At 41.7% G+C, this 24067-nt stretch overlaps 1 protein-coding gene across 1 annotated transcript in view; it reads right to left on the bottom strand.

Moving 5' to 3' along the window:
• The window catches only part of mpped1 (metallophosphoesterase domain containing 1), a 123089-nt gene extending 99723 nt beyond the window's left edge, over positions 1 to 23366 (bottom strand). Inside the window, exons 1-2 of the mRNA XM_060903710.1 lie at positions 23030 to 23366; positions 20039 to 20220 (exon numbers count right to left, since the gene is read on the bottom strand). Coding sequence (XP_060759693.1) covers positions 20039 to 20220; positions 23030 to 23193 — 346 coding nt within the window. The 5' untranslated portion in view covers positions 23194 to 23366. The remainder of the gene's footprint in view (positions 1 to 20038; positions 20221 to 23029) is intronic.
• Positions 23367 to 24067: the final 701 nt, after the last annotated feature.

The following is a 24067-nucleotide window of genomic DNA, read 5'->3' as shown; positions in this document are numbered from 1 at the left end:
AAATCCGCAGCGAGGAAGAGAGAGGGGGGAAAAAATTACGGCAAACATCTGGAGCGCTTCCTTTATTTGAAAAGTGTCATAAAGAGACGAGACGCATCAGAAAGTGTCAGGTTTGGTATGTGAAGGAGAGTTCAATCACGCAGAGTTTTGACAATTATGCAGTCAAGCGCGTCCCTGAAAAGCAGCAATTAAATTGAGGGAGGGGGAAGACTGGAGGCAGCGGGTGGGGGGAAATCTACTGAAATGTCAGCACACACACACACACACACACACACACACACACATACAGAGAGGGAGCCACTATGAAATCTAACACATAAGGTGTGAGCTATAAGCAATTTACCTGATGTTAACACACACGTACATTATATTTTACAGCGCCGCTAGAAATCTGCGGGGATAAGCACATTTGTTCTGTCGCTGCAAGCAAATCGTAAAAAAAAAAGAAGTCAGAGAAATGACTACGAGCCGTGCTGTTTGGCAGAGAGATGCTCTTTAAGCTTTGCTCACAAGCCGGAGAGATTTAGTGCCGTCGTTACAAAAGCTTCATTGCATTTAATGACGCATTTCCACATATTTTGGTTCTAACCGAACTTTTTTTTTTACTTGTTCACTTCTTTCTTTTGTTTCAGTTCTATTTGTATATCTCCATGATCTCACGTTCCTGTAATAATACTTAATCCCTCGAACCATCAGCAGGTCCAGATTTATATTCCTCACTACTGTAACTCAAATCCTTTCCCATGAGCTACGCTACATTGTAGCTACTGAATAAAAAAAAAAAAGTCATTACCAAACACTTGCAATTTAAGGGTAAAAAATTAAGTTATTCCACGAAATGGAGTCGTACATGAGCTGATAGCAGCTATCAGCCGTGTACGGCGAGATTGAGTGGAATAACTGTTTTATTCTATCCACATTCACTGGATTTTGAGAAACGGTGTTGTTATTTTTTGCAAATTCGATAAATAAAAACTTTATACAAAACGTCTGATAAAATCATTTCCGCTTAGAATGTAAACAAACCGGCGAAATGACAGGAGCGGTTTGTGAAAAATGCAATAATAATAAAAATAATCATTCTTGAAAAATAAAAAGGATAAGTTCTTACCATCAAATACTTTCATTCCATATTTTGTTGCATTTTTTGAGGGTTTGTTTTCGAGTCGAGTTTTTATTTCGTCCTCGGTTGGTTTAGCAACACGCGCCGCCTTTTTCTTCTTCTTCTTTCGGTTTTTTTTTCTTATTCATATATGTATTTTGTATAAGCTCAGAACAAATCTGTTCAATTTCAATAATATGTTCATATTTAGTTCCATCTCTAGTGTAAAATTAAATAAAGTAATTTTTGTTTTGTTCCAGAATAACTTTTTTTTTAATTATACCAACACGGCGGCACGGTGGTGTAGTGGTTAGCGCTGTCGCCTCACAGCAAGAAGGTCCGGGTTCGAGCCCCGTGGCCGGCGAGGGCCTTTCTGTGTGGAGTTTGCATGTTCTCCCCGTGTCCGCGTGGGTTTCCTCCGGGTGCTCCGGTTTCCCCCACAGTCCAAAGACATGCAGGTTAGGTTAACTGGTGACTCTAAATTGAGCGTAGGTGTGAATGTGAGTGTGAATGGTTGTCTGTGTCTATGTGTCAGCCCTGTGATGACCTGGCGACTTGTCCAGGGTGTACCCCGCCTTTTGCCCATAGTCAGCTGGGATAGGCTCCAGCTTGCCTACGACCCTGTAGAACAGGATAAGCGGCTACAGGTAATGGATGGATAATAATAATAATAATGAGCATCTCCTCTATTTTGTTTAATGACCAATTACACAAAAGCCCCGCCCACTTGTTCAAGATCGCCTTAACAAATTTTGCCTGCAAGGTCTGTCGGAAATAACGTAATTAGAGAGCAAGCACTGTTGGAACAGCACCACAAGGTTGTAATTATGCATTTTTTACATAATTATGGTACATATGTCACTTATGTTTGTATGAGTTATTGCCCAGGGGCATGTCTATAACAAAAACCACCGATATGTGACGCAATGTGACGGCCACAGCAGGACGTAAGCTTTAGGTCGTAATTTTGCATCTGAACAGTTGAGCTCTTCGTTTTCTTACAGGGAGGCAGAATAAACATCTTATTGTTGATACATAATAATAATAATAATAATAAATCACATCACATTATCTCTAGCCGCTTTATCCTTCTACAGGGTCGCAGGCAAGCTGGAGCCTATCCCAGCTGACTACGGGCGAAAGGCGGGGTACACCCTGGACAAGTCGCCAGGTCATCACAGGGCTGACACATAGACACAGACAACCATTCACACTCACATTCACACCTACGGTCAATTTAGAGTCACCAGTTAACCTAACCTGCATGTCTTTGGACTGTGGGGGAAACCGGAGCACCCGGAGGAAACCCACGCGGACACGGGGAGAACATGCAAACTCCGCACAGAAAGGCCCTCGCCGGCCCCGGGGCTCGAACCCAGGACCTTCTTGCTGTGAGGCGACAGCGCTAACCACTACACCACCGTGCCGCCTAATAATAATAATAATAATAATAATGAAACCAGAAGAAATTCTCTAATTTGCTCATCCGTTATCCGTTTTTTTCACTTTGTTTTTTTTCAACCAAAACCACTTAGACACACACCACATCCTGATCGACCTCTGAATTCGTACAAACTTCTAAGTTCCAAGGACAACTTCAACTAACCAATCATCTTTCACTTATAGTAAAATGCAATGCCTTAACCATAAATGTTGGCACCTCTGCAATACAAATGACCTCCTTAACTATTCTGAACAATATGCCATGGCGTAATGGTTAGAGAAGCTGCTTTGGGACCAAAAGGTTACCAGTTCAATTCCCTAGTCCAGCAGGAATGGCTGAAGTGCCTTTGTGTAAGGCACCTAACCTCCAACTGCTCCTCAGGTTGCTATGGGTATGTTGTATGTCACTCTGGATAAGAGCGTCTGCTAAACGCCTGTAATGTAATATTCCCGAAGCCAAACTATTTCCCAACACTCACACTTATTTGGCACTGATTTCACTTTTATCATGTGTAAAAAAAAAAACTGACATTTTCCCATCGCACTCGTCACCTTCCCTCCAGATTCCCCAAACTGCTCCGAAGGCCCATCGCAGAATTACAGACAAGACAGAAGCTCTACAATGGAGTCATTCTTTTAGAAACACAAAGCAAAAAAATATAGCCTTTGGAAGCAATCAATCACGCAAATACAAAACGCCAGTGTGTGTGTGTGTGTGTGTGTGTGTGTGTGTGTGTGTGTGTGTGCGCGTGGGGGGGGGGGGGGGGGGGGGGGCGAGGAGCCTGCTGCTTTTGTGATGGGGAAAAAGAAGGAGAGAGCAAGAGAAAAGGAAAAGAGATGCTTCCCCTGCTCAACACGCCTAAGTCGGACACGTGAATGACTGTTGTTATTAGCCTCCATCTTTTTTTTTTGTCTTTTTTGTATTTCAAAAGCAGCTTTTAAGCAACAAACAGTTTAAATTTCACTGTGAATCTCGTCGACAAAAGGCGTCTCTTCTTTTCATGTACTTTCTCTTCAAAGGGAGGCAATTAAATCAATGCGGGTGTGTGCATGCCCACACACACACACACACACACACAAAGAATAGCATGTGCACACAAGGACACATGCATGCATCTCTTTCTCTCATACATGGTGTGTGTGTGTGTGTGTGTGTGTGCATGCTTTAGAATAATACCTACCAGGCACAATTTGCTGGATCTAAGTGTTATTGTCCCTCTCTGTGTGTTGTCGTGGGTGGCCTGTAGCCTTTGATGAGGAAAATCCTCCACCCTCTAAATTCTGGGATTGCTGAAGGGGATTAGTTCACTGTTTGTGTGTTTATTATGTGCACTAATGCAACAGACCAAGTTTAGCCTTAAAATAACTAAGTGCTCAACTTTGGGGTTTTTATTTAGTGAAAAGGAATCATCTCATCTCATTATCTGTAGCCGCTTTATCCTGTTCTACAGGGTCGCAGGCGAGCTGGAGCCTATCCCAGCTGACTACGGGCGAAAGGCGGGGTACACCCTGGACAAGTCGCCAGGTCATCACAGGGCTGACACATAGACACAGACAACCATTCACACTCACATTCACACCTACGCTCAATTTAGAGTCACCAGTTAACCTAACCTGCATGTCTTTGGACTGTGGGGGAAACCGGAGCACCCGGAGGAAACCCACGTGGACACGGGGAGAACATGCAAACCCCGCACAGAAAGGCCCTCGCCGGCCACGGGGCTCGAACCCAGGACCTTCTTGCTGTGAGGTGACAGCGCTAACCACTACACCACCGTGCCGCCGTACTATACTATATTAATACTACATTATACTAAACTGTATTATACTATACTAATACTATACTATTTTATATTCGTTCATTCATTCAAGTGCCTATGTGTACAGTTTAGCTGTAGAAGGACTATTTTTGATTTCTTGTTACAACGATATGGGAGACACTTGAAGCTAAAGCAACATCCAGACCAAATACGAACAATATTTCAAAACCAGGGTTTGAACTAGACCAAAATATCAGCGTAGTGGCGCCAGTCATAACGGTTAGGGGTTCAAGGGCCACCTCAGGCCCCTGAAAGCTCACAGGTTCTACGTGCTCAGAGATGCATTCTAGTGCATTTCCTGGCCGTTATAGGCCTCCCTGAAAGTTGCTCTTTTTTAATATTAATGAAGTTTTTTTTTTCCAAAAGTTGCTGTGATTGTTTTTGATTGAAGACTTATAAGTAGACGGCCTTTCGATTTCATAAAATCGGTCAAATTTAGTTCCGTCTGAAATTTGCTCAGTGATATAGGGATGTATGTGGATCTGTACTTTGACTTAAGTAATGAAGTTGGGTTCTTTGTGCACCTCTGTTTATAGTGATTTTTAATGTTGTGAAACATCCACAAAGCAAGTTAGCTCCTGTTATCACTTATGCTATCACAACTATAAACCGTCTTTCCCTGGGCTCCTGAGTGGCGCAATAGAAAAGCATTTGCGTTATCGTCTGGAGATGCCACGGGTCCAAGACTGCAAAACTGGCCGAATGATGCCAGATTAATGACTAAAAAATAATGAGCTGGGATTTTAAGGGGTTAATATAAGGCTTAAAGCTAGACGACCTTTCGATTTCATAAAATCAGTGAAATTTAGTTCCATCTGAAATGTGGTCATTGTGATATACCGTATGTTTATTTCTGTAATATCTCAAAAAATAATATATCCGGCCATTCTGTGGCTGGGAAGTTATTTAATTTGAGAGGATTAAAGCAAATAATGTGCATGAAATCGCTTGCTTTACGCAGTCAAGCAGACAGAGGAAGTCCGTGTGCGCATGCGCAGGTTTACCTTCTTCTTCTTCTTCTTTTGGGTTTTACAGCAGCTGGCATCCACAGTGTTGCATTACTGCCATCTACAGGTTTCCCTTTGAGCGTGCACTGACAGTTCCATCATTCTGTCGCTAAACGAACAGCTGATCACACCGAGGTGCTCGCTGAGCGCCGATATTTATTAGTTTGGTCCTGCGTTTCCTTTCCTTCGTATATAACATAACGTCTTTTCTTCTCGCTTTCTTTCCGTTACTGTAGTCGGTCTTTCACGTTTCACATTTTGCACACTCAGGTCCTCCATTTTTCTCTCCTGTTTCAAATTTGTATCCCACAATGCCTTGTGCGAACGGGGAAAGCCCACCACGTGATGCATGATGTAGTATCTTGAATTGGGTCATGGTGAAGCAGGAAAAAATAACGGAGAATTTAGGGCCACGTGGAGATAAATTCATTAATTGTTCTTTTAGAAAAAAAAGGAATAAAATTGGAAGTCTGTGATTCGAATTCAGTAGCTTTCGGTCACTAAACAAAAATAACTGGGTGTCGGGAAAATGTTTTTATGACCTAAACGTGAAAAATCTGAACGGGCGTCTAGCTTTAATATAATTAATATCCAACTATATTTGTAACATATTTATGGAATAAGAATAAAACAATCAGTTGATGTTCACCAAGTGTCAGCTTTATTTCAACTTCAGCTGTTCAATTGCAATACATGAGATCTAACTTGTATCATCCCTTCCTGTACTGACTGTTCCTCCGACAGTTTCAATGCACCGTGTTGTGTCGTAAAAATAACTGCCAGGGACCAACACGTATCACGTGCATGCCGTGTTTTCACCTCTTAACACAGATGGAACTTTAGTGCAAACACAGCATGAGGAAGGAGGTAAAGCGGACTCGCACGATCAGTGACAATCTCCACACAGAACAACTCAGGCAGCTATGCACTGGGCGCTGACGTGGACGGGGAATGGAGTATGTCCAAATGTAGAACATTCACATGGCGGCACGTCATCACCACTGCATCGGAATAACAAGAGAAAATTCAACAAAAAATGACATTTTCAAGATTGGCAAGTGTTTTTATAAGTGTAGCGGCCACTTTTACAGGCGTGTCGGCAATATTGTGGGCGTAGCGGTAAGGAAACACTGCATATCGACCCGATACGCTGAAAAGGCCGAGTTAGAACCCTGAACAACAAATCCACTCTATTTGCTTCTGGTATCAGTTACTTTCACTTTGCGCTGGGAAAGAGTGTGGTCTCTGTCAGTTGGTTAAAAAAAAAAAATAAAAATATCTGGATAACCTGCTTATTATTCCATCGCGATCAGACCAGCCTCAATGTTTTATTATTGTTGCTCAGCTCATATCTGAAAAAGATAATTAAATCATCTGTCTCATCCACCTACATATCCTATGGTTTCTGTGGCCGAATTCTGCCTGCTAAGATTTTCTTGTTAGCAGTAAAGTTATGTTTCAAACCAAGTGCCCATTTTCTTTGAACTGCTTCCTTGCAAAAAAAAAAAGATTAAATTTAAGCAAACATTACATTATTTTTTTGTGCCAGTTGTGCAGTGTGATTACAGCCGTCTTAAGATTATTATCTCATCCGGCTGACAGGTGATGAGTTTATACCGTCATGTGTTGTCCGTCCGTTGTCGTCGTCGTCGTCCTCATTTCACAAAAATCACTTCTTCTCTCTCAATCCTTCATCGATTTGTATTATTTTTGGCAGGAAGGTAGGTCCACCTGGGGTGCATATACGTAGCTTCTACCCAAATTTGCATAATTGCAATGAATAATGAAGATCTGGAGTAATTAATCAATCCCTAACGAGCAGTTTCCACACAAATCTCTTCTTCTCCCTCAATTCTTCACCGATTTTGATTCTTTCTGGCACGAAGGTCGGGGAACCTAGGGTGTATATAACTTCTACCCAGATTTGCATAATTACAATTATTAATGAAGTTATGGACTAATTAAGTCTTAATGCCTTCAGCAGCTCAACAAAAATTGCTTCTTCTCGGTCAATTCCTCACCGTTTTGGATTCTTTCTGGCAAATAGGTTGGTATTCCTAGGGTGGATATCGCTTCTATATATAGCTTGTATATAGTGTATATAGCTTGCAATGTTTATTGCACAAGGAAGGTGGCCCACTTTCGATCGTTCCTTCTGAACTAGTGAGTGAGCTACGCCGTCATTGACGGTCTCGTTACTTATCACACTGTGCAAGATGATCCCAATAAAATCCTGCCTGAATTCTATAAAAGACTGTACGATTGTGACGTATTAACTGTGTCCAATTTTACATATGAAGAGTTTGGTTCCAAAACGCAATATATCCAATTCCACTGTTTCGAGAAAAATCACTTTTTTCTGATTACAGGAAGTGATAAAAGGAAAACCACTGTATCCTGTTTTAAAATTTATTGACTAACTCCTTAATGATAATAAACTTCAAAAATGAAATCCAGAACTAATTAACAGCTTTTAACTGAACCAAGTAATTAATTTTTGTCAAGTCGCTACATATCCACACCACGGCATTTTCCACGAAAATGCTACATATCCCTTTCTATTTAAAGTGCATTTAACTGTGTTCTTTCATGACAGATTATTTTATTTTATAGATTAGTTTATGGCGGCACAGTGGTGTAGTGATTAGCGCTGTCGCCTCACAGCAAGAAGGTCCGGGTTCGAGCCCCGTGGCCGGCGAGGGCCTTTCTGTGCGGAGTTTGCATGTTCTCCCCGTGTCCGCGTGGGTTTCCTCCGGGTGCTCCGGTTTCCCCCACAGTCCAAAGACATGCAGGTTAGGTTAACTGGTGACTCTAAATTGACCGTCGGTGTGAATGTGAGTGTGAATGGTTGTCTGTGTCTATGTGTCAGCCCTGTGATGACCTGGCGACTTGTCCAGGGTGTACCCCGCCTTTCGCCCGTAGTCAGCTGGGATAGGCTCCAGCTTGCCTGCGACCCTGTAGAACAGGATAAAGTGGCTAGAGATGATGAGATGAGATGAGATTATTTTATCTTTTAAGATTATTTTATTGAAATTATTCATAATTCAGCGTGAAATTGTCCAATAAATGCAAGAAATGATGAAGTGATTTCCTTTTCCATGGGCGCAGCCATCTTAGAAGACTTCACGGTAATGGTGGCCTCTGATTGGCCAAATGGATATGTCTGGTTTTGAGAAAAATCGGTGATGGCGCTTGTTGCGTTTTGGAATGAAAGACCATAATGCAGTGCGTAAATCAATGGCAGATATCGCATTCTGGCGAAAGCTGAATATGGTACGAGTAAGATATGATAATTGCTGATGGTTTGGTGGTATTCCAAAAACTCTACTCCTTTCCCACTAGCTACATTTTAGTTACTGAAAAAAACAGTCGTTGTCAAACACTTGAAATTTAAGGGTAAATATTTAACAGGTATTCCACGAAATGGAGTCGTACATGAGCTGATAGCGCTATAATCCATGTACGATGAGATTGAGTGGAATAACTGTTTTATTCTATCCACATTCACTGGATTTTGAGAAACGGAGCATTTTTATTTTTATTTCTCGCAAATTTCATCTCATCTCATTATCTGTAGCCGCTTTATCCTGTTCTACAGGGTCGCAGGCAAGCTGGAGCCTATCCCAGCTGACTACAGGCGAAAGGCGGGGTACACCCTGGACAAGTCGCCAGGTCATCACAGGGCTGACACATAGACACAGACAACCATTCACACTCACATTCACACCTACACTCAATTTAGAGTCACCAGTTAACCTAACCTGCATGTCTTTGGACTGTGGGGGAAACCGGAGCACCCGGAGGAAACCCACGCGGACACGGGGAGAACATGCAAACTCCACACAGAAAGGCCCTCGTCGGCCACTGGGCTCGAACCCGGACCTTCTTGCCACTACACCACCGTGCCACCCCGGGAGCTACAGTATATTCTTTTAGCTATTTCTGTTTCTTTTAAATTCTTAATAATTTTGGAAGGATTTTTTTTTCGAGTAGAGTTTTTATTTCGTCCTCGGCTGGTTCAGCAATACGCTCTGCCATTTTGTTTTTCTCCACTCATGGTATATAAGCTGATATCCTAGTAGTAGAGGAGCCAATCAGAGCGCATTATTGCTCATATCCAGTGAATATGGACAGAATAAACCTTGTTTCATTCTCAGGCCAAGTCACAGGCTTGTAAATGTGTGTGTAAAACCACATCTGGGCATTTTTCAGCCCAACCAAAGTCATGAACCTTCTGCGTAGGCACGAGAGAACGGTTTAAAATACTGAATAAATGCATTCTGTAGCACCTTTAAAGCTCGCCTGCTTTACCTGTCCTGCATGACTCTGGGATTATATGCCAGTTTTGTAAAGAATGCACTAAAATGTGTCTCACCGAAGGAGTTTTAACAGAACAAAGGCTTTCTGATTCGGCCAGAAATAGAAACTCTGATTGATTAATTTCACTTTTTTTTTCTTTTAGGTCAGACAGAACTGGCAGTCTTCTCTCGAAGCTGTTGGATACAGGACAGAAGGTTGATATTAGCATTTTGGAGGATGCGATTTATTAACTAGACTGCCTGAGCGTACACTTCAAGAAGCATTCCAGAAAGACATCCTGTACTTGATCTCCTCACACACACACACACACACACACACACACACACGGCTTCCGCCTGCACTTTCATGTCTTTCTTTGTTAAAGTGTCATGTAAACACCTACCCCATCATAATGGATCAAATCTTAATCTCTCTCACTCACACACACACACACACACACACACACACACACACACACACACACACACACACACACACCCTATCCTAATGGAAGACCTTGTCCTGAGCCCGTCATATGAACAGTATTATTCTCACACCGAAAACAAACATGGCGCTGGAACAAAACAGGGACTGTGATAAGACGAAGGACGGAGGACCGCCTGAGCGAGGCAGATGGAGAACGAGACGGAGCTCGATGCAGCAGAGGCACGCTTTTCATTTTGTTTATGACGTGACGTACCTTGGGAATGTAAACAAAACTAAAACCATAAAGCCAAAATCATAGCTTTAGCGTACGCTATAAATCCACGGGGCGGCACGGTGGTGTAGTGGTTAGCACGGTCGCCTCACAGCAAGACGGTTCCGGGTTCGAACCCAGCGGCCGGCGAGGGCCTTTCTGTGTGGAGTTTGCATGTTCTCCCTGTGTCTGTGTGGGTTTCCTCCGGGTGCTCCGGTTTCCCCCACAATCCAAAAGACATGCAGTTAGGTTAACATGGGGTGGCCTTGGGCTGAGGTGCCCTTGAGCACGGTACCGAACCCCTGACTGCTCCCTGGGCACTGTGATGTGGCTGCCCACTGCTCTGAGCATGTGTTCACTGCTTCAGATGGGTTAAATGCAGAGGATGAATTTCACTGTGCTTGAAGTGTGCATGTGACAAATAAAGGTTTCGTCTTTACACATCTCAATGAAGCAGGAGTGTGTGTGTGTGTGTGTTGCCCTCTGGTGCGGCAAAGTCATTAAACATCTGCATGACTTTTACAATCAAGTGTTCGGAGATACTTTAATAGAACAGCAACAAGGAACAACCAATGAGCAATGAGACGAGACCTCATGCAGTATGTGACGCCGTTAAGACGAGTGTATTCTTCCATCTTTGGAACTTTTTTTAAGTTGTGCTTTGCAATTTAGATACATGCAGAATAGGCTTGAGAAATGAGCTACATTCACCGGCCACTTTATTAGGAACAGCCATCCATCCGTCCACCTGCTGTTTTGTTTGATGCGGTTCTCTAATCGGCCGATCTCTCGGCAGCAGTATGATGCATCAAATCATGCAGATACAAATCAGGAGCTTCAGTGAATGTTCACTTCTTCAAACGTCAGAATGTAGGGCTCTCCAGAAAATCTGAAGTAGCCGGCTAAGAAAGTAGGAATTTGTGGCGCTAATGCTAGGGGGGGTTCTCGGGGCACGCCCCCCTGCCCCAGAACATTTTGAAATTTACATGCCTTCTGGTGCATTCTCAACTAATAAATTATTAACCATTTCCCTGTAAAATACGTGCAAAATCTGTATAAAATTTCCCTCCGGAAGTGTGCATGTGCTTGGCTTTCTCAGTTCCCCTCTGTAGTGCGCTGCCTGGCTCTGTAACATACACTACCGTTCAAAAGTTTGGGGTCACTTTGAAATGTCCTTATTTTTGAAAGAAAAGCACTGTTCTTTTCAATGAAGATCACTTTAAACTAATCAGAAATCCACTCTATACATTGCTAATGTGGTAAATGACTATTCTAGCTGCAAATGTCTGGTTTTTGGTGCAATATCTCCATAGGTGTATAGAGGCCCATTTCCAGCAACTCTCACTCCAGTGTTCTAATGGTACAATGTGTTTGCTCATTGCCTCAGAAGGCTAATGGATGATTAGAAAACCCTTGTACAATCATGTTAGCACAGCTGAAAACAGTTGAGCTCTTTAGAGAAGCTATAAAACTGACCTTCCTTTGAGAAGACTGAGTTTCTGGAGCATCACATTTGTGGGGTCGATTAAATGCTCAAAATGGCCAGAAAAATGTCTTGACTATATTTTCTATTCATTTTACAACTTATGGTGGTAAATAAAAGTGTGACTTTTCATGGAAAACACAAAATTGTCTGGGTGACCCTAAACTTTTGAACGGTAGTGTAACTACATACGCTACAGTGTGGTCATGTGGTCTGGCTCGGCCAATCAGAGTGCGAGAATCGATCAACAAACATGCCGTCGCTTCCGGTCATGATAGACCTGAATCGAAGACAATTTCGTGGTAGAATAATTGGATTTGCAGCAAATTATGGGCAGCGGAGACGATATAAATCAGTTGAACATTGAAAGGTGAGTTTTTATTTTTTTCTGGGATCAAGTAGCCGGCGCAGACCGTCTGTGTAGGCGGAGAAAACCGCAGATCGGGTCACTGTTGTTTGTGGACATCTATGAGAATGGGAAAAATTGTGATCTCAAGGGCTGACTTTCATTCACTGTGGCATGGGTGTTAGTTTGAGTATTTCAGAAACTGCTGATCTCCTGGCGTTTTCACACACAACAGTCTCTAGAATTTATACAGACAGAATGGTGCGAAAAACAAAAAACATCGAGTGAGTGAGGGAGAGTTCTCTGTGTGGAAACAAACGCCTTGTTGATAAAAGAGGTCAGAGGAAACTGGCCAGATTGGTTCGAGCTTTTTTTCGCCAGGAAGGAAAGATATAGTAGCTCATATAATCACTCTTTACAACCGTGGTGAGCAGAAAAGCATCTCAGCATGCAACAGCAGAACAGAAGAACACATTGGGTTCCAGTCCTGCAGCCAAAAACAGGGATCTTAGAATCAACAACAACAAGTTCCTATTAAAGAGGCCGGTGAGTGTGTGTTTTCAAATGTGGCTTGATGATGAAATATTCTCACGGGAAGGATGTTGATCAGTCGTACGGTGCGATGAGCGAAACGCAAAACACTAATCATCTGTCGGCGGCCTTCAACCTTAAACGCAATATATTTAATTGAAGGTGCTGTCTGAGGCAAAACAAACCTCATCAACATAAATGTGCACGCCCACACACACACACACACACACACACACACACACACACACACACACACACATTCATTGGCAAGCTGACTGGCCCAAGACGTTAAATACAAAGAAGAAGAAGAAGAAATACTGAACATGGCCCATCTGTGAAGAGGAAGCTGTGAAAAGCAGGTTTTCATACGAACACGTACGCAGCACAAGATACCAAACATAAAGTACAAGCGCACGCGGACAGACAGATGGTAAACGATTTGGCTCTTAAAGCTACTGCCGCACAAGATTCTGTTTTATTTGCGATGTTAAAAGCCGTAAAAAGGGGTGTCAAGCTTCCTCGTTAATAACCCACAGCAAATCCATCGTCAGCTGAGTAAAAACCCCACACGGAGGCGCAGGAATAAAACCGAGCTGCAGAGTCTGAAGCAGATCGAGGAGTGAGAGAGAACGCATTAAAGTTTCATGTTGCTTTTCTCCGTACAGGGACCAGAGAAAGAGCAAAGGGTCTCTGAACAACTGAAGGGAGGAGAAAAAAAAAACCATCAGTATTGGGGGAGAAAGTGAGAAAGAAACTTTAACCAAGATTTTTTTTACCTACACACACACACACACACACACACACACACACACACACACACACACACACCTTACACTGACCACATGGTTGTTGCATCATAAACGGAGACAATCTATTATTAATAATCTGGACAGAAGAGAAGCATACAGACAGACTACTAAACTTCCTGACCTCTAAAAAAAAAAAACGAGAGCCCGTCCATCTGCAGTATTAACTTCAACATTTCTCCCTTGACGTCCTCCATCTCGCTACAATGAGATCCATATTTAACTAGAACATTCGGGTGCAGTACATCTAGAACGTTCCTTATACTTCACTACTCAATATGCCTGACCGAGAAAAACTGACAAGAGCTGACAAGAGCACACTCATCTCTCTCTCTCTCTCTCTCTCTCTCACACACACACTGCCTTTCTATCTTTCTATCTCTCTCGCTCTCTCTTTCTATCTTTCTCTCTCACTCACTGACTTTCTATCTTTCTGTCTCTCTTTCTATCTTTCTCTCTCTCTCTCTCACTGCCTTTCTATCTTTCTATCTCTCTCGCTCTCTTTCTATCTTTCTCTCTCTCTCACTGCCTTTCTATCTTTCTATCTCTCTCGCTCTCTTTCTATCTTTCTCTCTCACTCACTGACTTTCTATCTTTCTGTCTCTCTCTCTCTATCTTTCTCTCTCTCTCTCACTGCCTTTCTATCTTTCTATCTCTCTCGCTTTCTATCTTTCTGTCTCTCTCTTGCTCTCTCTTTCTATCTTTCTCTCTCACTCACTGACTTTCTATCTTTCTGTCTCTCTCTATCTTTCTCTCTGTCTCTCTCACTGCCTTTCTATCTCTCTCGCTCTCTCTTTCTATCTTTCTGTCTCTCTATCTCTATCTTTCTCTCTCTCTCTCACTGCCTTTCTATCTCTCTCGCTCTCTCTATCTTTCTGTCTCTCTCTTGCTCTCTCTTTCTATCTTTCTCTCTCACTCACTGACTTTCTATCTTTCTGTCTCTCTCTCTCTTTCTATCTTTCTCTCTGTCTCTCTCACTTCCTTTCTATCTTTCTATCTCTCTCGCTCTCTCTTTCTATCTTTCTGTCTCTCTCTTGCTCTCTCTTTCTAGCTTTCTCTCTCACTCACTGACTTTCTATCTTTCTGTCTCTCTCTCTCTTTCTATCTTTCTCTCACTCACTCTCACTGCCTTTCTATCTTTGTCTTTCTATCTATCTTTCTGTCTCTCTCTCTCACTCTCTATCTTTCTGTTTCTCTCTCACTCTCTTTCTATCTTTCGGTCTCTCTCTCTCTACCTTTCTGTCTCTCTCTCTTTTTCTATCTTTCTGTCTGTCTATCTCTCTCTTTCTATCTATCTCTCTTGCGCTCTCTCGCTTTCTATCTTTGTCTCTATCTCTCTCACTCTCTTTCTTTCTATCTTTCTCTCTTGCTCTCTCTCTCTCGCTGTCTTGCTCTTTCTCTCTCTCTTTCTCTCACTCTCTTTCTATCTCTCTCTCTATCTCACTCTCTCACTCTATCTTTCTCTCTTTCTATCTTTCTCTCTGTTTCTCTCTGTCTCTCTCTCACACACACACAGCTTCACGAAAGACAGGCTTAAATAATGAACGCTGAGCTACTATGAAAGTTGTTGTGGTTATTATTTCAAACTGCTGATTAATTTTCTATAACAGCTGCCCTCCCTGACAGTCGTTCTAGCTGTAAGGCAAATTACAGGTTTATGTTAATGCTCTTCTTCAAATAATATCGTTTCTATAGCAACAGCTAATTTGTTGATATTGTGATGAAGCTTTCTTTGGTGAGAAAAATAAGATGCTGGAGAAGGAATGACTTTTAATTCCTGCTATAATGCAAGCAATATAATAAGATATATTATTATCCATAGAGGACCCTTTCTCGATGGAATAAAAACGTGTTCTATTCCCTTCTAGCGGGTTTCATTCATTTGGTTTGATAGCATGCAATATTGTTAGCATATCGCTTATCCAACGTGTATTACGTCACTCTACCCGATGGAGAATGAGCATTGAATATGGTTTACAATATTGCATGGTTGTAGAGACATCATGCCACACGTCAGAGCTGATGCGAATATTCAATGAGAAAGTTTTGTGCTGCACATGCACAGAAGCATTTCTTTGTTCGCCAGGAAAGAGAAAGACGCGCTGAACACCCGAAAGGCTACCAAAACTTCATTAGATATTCTTCAAACATATTTACAAGAGAAAAACATACCAACAGACATCAAAAAACTGGAAAAGAGGCACATCGGAGATGTAAAACTTCCATGCTAGTGAGCGACTGTGACAATTTGTAAACAAACATGGCTGCCAGATTTGCTTCATTAAATACGGAAGATTTTGAGAGAATTTTGGCTGCCAGGTCGCTCCGTTGTGTGTGGCTGTCGATGTTGATTTTAAAAGTAACTCAGTAAATTACACAGGGAAATGAAAACTTAAGTCTGAGTGAAAAATACTGTAGTGAGCGTGCAGCATGGAAGAAGAGTCTGGAGACAGAAATCTTAGTTTCTCGGTCGTTAGCCTGTAGCTCTCAATAGCACTGACTTGACTGCTTTATTAGCATTCGCTAACACTACTGATGAATGCTGGACCAGCTGGAAGGTAACTGCACTGCCGCGCTAACGGCACCAAGTCGCGGGTAAGCTAGCATTGGACTTTGAGAATGCTGATATGAAGAGAGTGTGTATGTATTATAATAATAATATTGGCTGGCTTTTTTTCCATGGTCTATCAGATATATTCCATTCAGCTAGCATGATACTGAACCACTCAACGCCAGACAATATAATATAATATAATATAATATAATATAATATAATATAATATAATATAATATAATATAATATAATATAATTCAAGCATAAAACTTTGTAATACTATTACTGTAGTATACGAGGAATAAAACAGTGCAAATTGTACTGGTATAAAAAAAATAATCACTGCGCCTCAGTGTTGATTAGTTTTCTAGAAGAGGACTCCCTAAGTGTTTTATTCCTTACTTATTAGGCATGTAATGATGTATTGTGTGATGATAAATAGTGATACAAATTTACGACAGTTCTCATATATAAATATAAAATGATTTGCCGAAAATCAGAGCTCCTGGTGAGTTTATGAGCAAAATATTTGCAAGGGCACAAAATCCACCTGAATAATAATATTACAGTGCCCTGAATCAACCATCGAATTGTGTCATGTTGTGTTTTTAGTGTCAATAAATCACTGCATTGTCTTGTGACAGTGAGACCAATAATGAGATACGCATCACAGTTACAATACATATTTATTCCTTTCTTTGACACTGCATGCCATGCGCCAGAAACAACACCACGACATTTATTATAGTGTGACTCTGCTGGCCGCCTGGTGGACAGCAGTGAACCAGCGCTTTCACTTTACATCACTACTGTATAGTTACGATTGAATATAAAACTTGATAGTTTAAACGGTTGTCTGGTTACAACTGTCACATCAATGCGTGTTTGTGCGCGTGCACGCAGCGCCATTAGGACTAATGACCATGCACCTGTTCCTGATTAGAGTACGATCACAGCACATACATAATATAAGGACTCTGAGTAACACACAGACTTTGCGAAAGCCTTGTATTTTTTGTCGCTTTTCTGGTTTTGACCTTGTTTGTGTTTTTGGACTGTGAGTATTGTATTCCCTCTGATATCCTGTCTGTGCCTCATTTGACCGCTGCCTGTTTTTCGACTCTGCCTTTGTCTATGTTTTGCATCTGTTTGCTTGCGTGCTTTCAATAAAACTCTTCCTGCAATTACATCTTTCTATCGCTCTTACATACACTACCGTTCAAAAGTTTGGGGTCACCCAGACAATTTTGTGTTTTCAATGAAGAGTCACACTTTTATTTACCACCATAAGTTGTAAAATGAATAGAAAATATAGTCAAGACATTTTTCTGGCCATTTTGAGCATTTAATCGACCCCACAAATGTGATGCTCCAGAAACTCAATCTGCTCAAAGGAAGGTCAGTTTTATAGCTTCTCTAAAGAGCTCAACTGTTTTCAGCTGTGCTAACATGATTGTACAAGGGTTTTCTAATCATCCATTAGCCTTCTGAGGCAATGAGCAAACACATTGTACCATTAGAACACTGGAGTGAGAGTTGCTGGAAATGGGCCTCTATACACCTATGGAGATATTGCACCAAAAACCAGACATTTGCAGCTAGAATAGTCATTTACCACATTAGCAATGTATAGAGTGGATTTCTGATTAGTTTAAAGTGATCTTCATTGAAAAGAACAGTGCTTTTCTTTCAAAAATAAGGACATTTCAAAGTGACCCCAAACTTTTGAACGGTAGTGTAACAGAAACTGTCAACTGTCCAACAAGCGAGTGGACTAACAAAACTGTTTTAAATAAAACTCTTGTAAATATTTTCTGTAAAATATGTTAGTAAATAATCCCACGTTATTTTTGAAAAAGCAAATTAAAAATAAGTGTTGGATAAAAACCCATCTATCTTATGCAAATTGCGTTGTCCGGTGGTTGAGTGTTTATGAGAGACGCTGCCTTGTACTTACAGTCAGGTTCCCTGTGGTGGTACAGGTCCGTCATTCGTATGTACGTTCATTTGTACAGACGGATGTCATACGAATACAAAGCCATCAAAAATCAGGTCAATGCAGTGCCATATTCTCTTAAGTATGGGTCTCTGAAGCTCTTCTATGAAATATCTTACCTTATCTTCCCTAAAAAGCTGCATTGTTTGTATGGTATTTGAATTATTTTACATGTCTATCTGAACTAGTGCGAAAGACTTGTGGTTTGTTTCTGTGCACAACAGACAAACATTCAAATAGTTTCTGAACTCAGAAATACAAGTGTAAAGATAAATAATGAATGTGTAGATTACCTTCTGCAAGACCATATGTGTGAGGTAAGATGTGAGAACGTGTGTTTTTTAGTATCATCAGGGAAAAAAAAAACACACATTTCAGACGGCTGAAGCTAAGTAAAGAAAAGAGCATGGGCGCTGCACGCTCTCTCTCTCTCTCTCTCTCTCTCTCTCTCACACACACACACACACACACAGAAACAGATGAGGAAAAGGATGAGGAGTCGAAGGCATACATATTAATCTGAAAACAAACGGGAGTACAAAACCCCAGGAAGACCCGTCAAAGGGAGACAGAGAAGGAGAAGGCAGGGACAGGGGAGGATGCATCACAGGGAGCATGGTAATGAAAGATGAGAGCGAGAGAGGGAGAGACCGAGAGAGAAGCTTGAGTGTTATCAGTTATCTGAGAAAACTGCAGGCTTTTTTGGCCTTGTCTTATCTGCCTGCTCGCGCCTCCTGCACCCTACTGCATAACCTTAGGTGGGCTGCGCTCCATCCATACATCCCTCCGCCTCTTGTTTTCATCCCTCTCCTCTAAAAAATGCTGTTTCTCTCTTTCTTCTTGTCTCTGATGCATTGCACATGCAGCCTGTTCCCCCCTTTAATCTGCTCTGTGAGCGGAGACAGCCGACTGAGCGACTGGGATAGATACGATCACTTCTCTTCAACTAATTCGCCTGCAAATTTGTACACTAGTGCTGCAAGTCAAAACGACAAAAGAAAGAAAGAAAGAAAGAAAGAAAGAACATGAAACAGGGAAAGAAAGAAAGAAAGAAAGAAAGAAAGAAAGAAAGAAAGAAAGAAAGAACATGAAACAGGGAAAGAAAGAAAGAAAGAAAGAAAGAAAGAAAGAAAGAAAGAAAGAAAGAAAGAAAGATCATGAAACAGGGAAAGAAAGAAAGAAAGAAAGAAAGAAAGAAAGAAAGATGATGAAACAGGGAAAGAAAGAAAGATCATGAAACAGAAAGAAAGAAAGAAAGAAAGAAAGAAAGAAAGAAAGAACATGAAACAGGGAAAGAAAGAAAGAAAGAAAGAAAGAAAGAAAGAAAGAAAGAAAGAAAGAAAGATCATGAAACAGAAAGAAAGAAAGAAAGAAAGAAAGAAAGAAAGAAAGAAAGAAAGAAAGATGATGAAACAGGGAAGGAAAGAAAGAAAGAAAGAAAGAAAGAAAGAAAGAAAGAAAGAACATGAAACAGAAAGAAAGAAAGAAAGAAAGAAAGAAAGAAAGAAAGAAAGAAATCATGAAACAGGGAAAGAAAGAAAGAAAGAAAGAAAGAAAGAAAGAAAGAAAGAAAGAAAGATGATGAAACAGGGAAAGAAAGAAAGAAAGAAAGAAAGAAAGAAAGAAAGAAAGAAAGAAAGAAAGAAAGAAAGAAAGAAAGTGCCACACAGTAGAGTAATAGAACCGAGTCTCAGGGCCCGGATCCCAGTTAGGGCTGAATTATTTATTATCTTCATGCTCTTTCTACAGCGTCTCCTTTATCTTGTATTAATAATAAATTAATACAAGAAGAATAAGGAGAAGAATTAAGAGGAATAAGAATATAGTGCTCACCCTGCACACACTGAATAATAAGCAGAGACATGAAGGGGTTAAAAGATTTCCTGTGTGAGTGTGTGAGTTGAGTGCATGAGTGTGTGAGTGAGCATAAGAGCCGATACGAATATGTTCTCACCGAGCCAGTCGTTGAATTTCTTGACCTCGCTGGGCAAGCCAAGCTCAGTGAAGTCTCCTGCGTGCAGTAACACATCACCGTACGGCATCTGAATAGTGTCCGTGCGCGAGTGTGTGTCCGAGATACACACAAAGCGAGTGTAGCCTGGTGGCTTAGGGGTGTCATGGGGTAACGGGTCAACCCTGAGAGGAGGAAAAGTTGAGAGAGAGAGAGAGAGAGAGAGAGAGAGAGGAAGAGCAGAAGAGAAGACGGAGTGGTTTTAGGAAGAAACAGGAGTTATATGGAGTTCTCTGGAGGTTTGTGGTTGCAGAAGCAGCAGCATGTCTCTAGAGAAGAGGGAAATACTTTTGAATAAGAGTGGCCCACTTTAAAGTAACTACTGCTGGGTCAGCCTGCCTACCTACACCACACACACACACACACACACACACACACAGTAAGAAAATGAGACTGTATACACTGTACATTGTGATTATTCATATTCACTCCCTCCCCATGGCAGAGGTGCATCACAGACCTGACTCCCACTGTAACTACACATGATTGGATTAGCGTTTGCAGTAAGCATGAGCTGCATTTATAGGAAACTACAAAAAAGGTACAGTATGGTGACATTTTTGTACCTCAAGGTACAGAATGTCCCCTCAAAAGTCCAATAGCAAGGTCCAATGATGTATCCTAAATGATTCTCCTCTACTTTCTACAAGGTAGAAAAGATGCACTCTTAAAGGAACAGTCCACCGTACTTCCATAATGAAATATGTTCTTCTCTGAATTGAGACGAGCTGATCCGTACCTCTCCGAGCTTTGCACGACCTCCCAGTCAGTCAGACGCGCTGTCACTCCTGTTAGCAATGTAGCTAGGCTCAGTATGGCCAATGGTATTTTTTGGGGCTGTAGTTAGATGCGACCAAACTCTTCCGCGTTTTTCCTGTTTACATAGGTTTATATGACCAGTGATATGAAACAAGTTCAGTTACTCAAATTGAAACGTAGCGATTTTCTATGCTATGGAAAGTCCGCACTATAATGACAGGCGTACTAACACCTTCTGCGCGCTTCGTCAGCGCATTGATACGGAGCTCAGATATCAATGCGCTGCCGAAGCGCGCAGAAGTTGTTAGTACGCCTGCAGCTCGGAGAGGTACGGAGCAGCTCGTCTCAATTCAGATAAGAGCATACAGTATTTCATTATGGAAGTATGGTGGACTGTTCCTTTAAGATGTACCCTTACTTGAGATGCACCTTTGGCTTGACATGTGCCCTTGACTTGAGGCATACCCTTGACTTGAGGCATAACCATTGACTTGTGAGGCACCCTTGACTTCAGATGTTCCTTTGAGACATAGCCTTGAGACGTAACTCTGACTTGAGTCATACTCTTGGCTTGAGACATTCCCTTGCCTTGAGATGCATCCTTGGCTTGAGATGTACCTTTCACGTGAGGCATAACCTTAACTTTTGGTGTACCCTTGAGCTGTACCCTTGACTTGAGATGTAACCCTGTCTTGAGACCTACCCTTGACTTGAGACATAACCCTGTCTTGAGACCTACCCTTGACTTGAGACATAACCATTGACCTGTGGGATACCCTTGAATTCAGATGTTCCCTTGAGACATACCCTTGAAACGTAACTCTGACTTGAGACATACTGTACTCTTGACTTGAGACATTCCCCTGCCTTGAGATGTACCCTTCATGTGAGGCATAACTTTAACTTTTGGTGTACCCTTGAGCTGTACCCTTGACTTGAGATGTAACCCTGTCTTGAGACCTACCCTTGACTTAAGACAATACCCTGTCTTGTGACATACTCTTAGCTTGAGACCTACCCTTGCCATGAGATGCACCCTTGACTTGAGACATATGCTTGAGGTGTACCCTTGAATTGAAGTCTTACCACTGAGACATACCCTTGAGACATGAGACACACCCTTGACATGAAACATGCTCCTGAGACCTTCCCTTTAACTGTACCCTTGACTTGAAATATACCCTTGACTTGAGGTGTACTCCTGAGACAGGCCCTTGAACCAAACCCTTGACTTGAAACATATCTTTGACTTGAGCTGTGCTCCTGAGATGTACCTTTGAACTGTACCCTTGACTTGAGATGTACTCCTGAGATGTACCTTTGAACCATACCCTTGACTTGAAACATACCCTTGACTTGAGAAGTACTCCTGAGACGTACCCTTGAACCGTACCCTTGACTTGAAACATATCTTTGACTTGAGCTGTGCTCCTGAGATGTACCTTTGAACTGTACCCTTGACTTGAGTTGTACTCCTGAGATGTACCCTTGAACCATACCCTTGACTTGAAACACAGCCTTGAGGGCACCACCCTTATGACAAGTGTCCTTACAACATAATTTTTCGATGAGTGTTATCACTCGGCAGTCCTCTGTTTTCACAGTATCATAGCTGCCAGTAGTTCTGACTATGACAAATCACTGGGTTCTATTAATGCACTTATTCTAATATGTTATAATTTCTATAGTAACAACTTACACAGGGACTTGTGTGGTGTATTCACATAAATTCAATTTAAAAAGTATGTAATTGTTGATAAAGTGACATTGTCTGTGCAGATACATTTATTTCACGTTTATGGCAGGAGTTTCCACTGTCAGCTCTCCGTAACAAAGGTAAAGTTCCACACTTTATGTCGTTCTTTAATAAATAAAGCATTGTAATTGTTGACAAGTTGGTGTGGCATGAGAAAAATAAAATGCTACAGCATGTGCAGAATGTCCTGTTGAGGAAAATAATCAATGCCAGGTTGAAACCAGCACCAGACTAGTCCATCAATGATTATTTTCCAATAAGAAAATGCCTCCAAGTGCTTTATTCCTTTCATATTGGCAAGCCATGGTCCTACGAAACAATCTGTCATTAATTAAATAAAGTGACAAGCAATGAAATGCAGATGGATCAGTATGAGAGAGAGAGAGAGAGAGAGAGAGGAAGAGAAGAAAGAGACTTACATATGGACGTGGGGTGGCTGGAAGCGTCCCTGGTTAATGTTGTAGAAGGTGAAGGCCTGAGTGGGGTTTGCGCTGTACTCGTCCACCTCCACCGCTCCTCTCGTTCCTCTTTGAGACTGCTGTTGCCGTCGTGCAGCCATAATTTCTGACAAAGTAAACGCCATGCCAGCAAACACACACACACACACACACACACACACACACACACACACACACACACACACACTCTCAGAGAGACTCCGTGCTGGCTGGCTGTATGTGAGTGGAGCTGAATTCACTTGCACTGGTGATCTGAGATGAGAAGAAGACGAGGCTCAGCGTTCAGTAGGCTCCGTGCCGGCACCGTGAACCTTCATGATGTCCAGAGATCCAGCTCGACCGAGCACTACACACACCTGGAATGCAGAACAGAGCAGTGGCATTCTGCTTAACTGTGATGAGAGGACAGAAAATGAGACGGATGCAGATGAAGAGGACACTGGATACACGTCTTATACACACACTTTCCGTTCGAACTCCACTCCAAGCTTTCTGAGACACAGAAAATGCTCTGAATTACGTCCTGTCCCAAATCAGTAGAGCCATATTATAAAAAAATTATATGTTCTGAGAGTTTGTGACAGAGCACTGATTGACAAAATCTATGCAAATGGCGTGGAGGGAAAATGAACACATGGTATAAAAATAGATTCCAATCCAATCTAATCCAATCCAATCAGTTATTAGTAATGAAGTAAAAATGGTGGTGTAGAAGCTGAGATGTCTGCTGAGAATCGTGATTCATAGAAAAGTGCATCCTGATGTTAATATGGCATAATATTTGGACCATATTGTCCTGTGCCCTAGTTTAAGAGAGAGAGAGAGAGAGAGAGAGAGAGAGATTCAGGGAGAATTAACTATCTTTGTTTGCTGACGAAACCTGACAGTGGGTGTTCTGAATTCGCATAAGCTTCCTTCTTTTATCTCTTCTTTTAATTGTATGCAATGAAAATCAATATACAAAATGCAATAACAATATCTGTAGATTCCTTGCTGGGG

Source organism: Neoarius graeffei, chromosome 21 (genome assembly GCF_027579695.1).
Source record: "Neoarius graeffei isolate fNeoGra1 chromosome 21, fNeoGra1.pri, whole genome shotgun sequence".
Taxonomy (NCBI): Eukaryota; Metazoa; Chordata; class Actinopteri; order Siluriformes; family Ariidae; genus Neoarius; species Neoarius graeffei.
The sequence above is the reverse complement of the archived record's forward strand: the minus strand, read 5'-3'. Positions and strand labels throughout refer to the sequence as shown.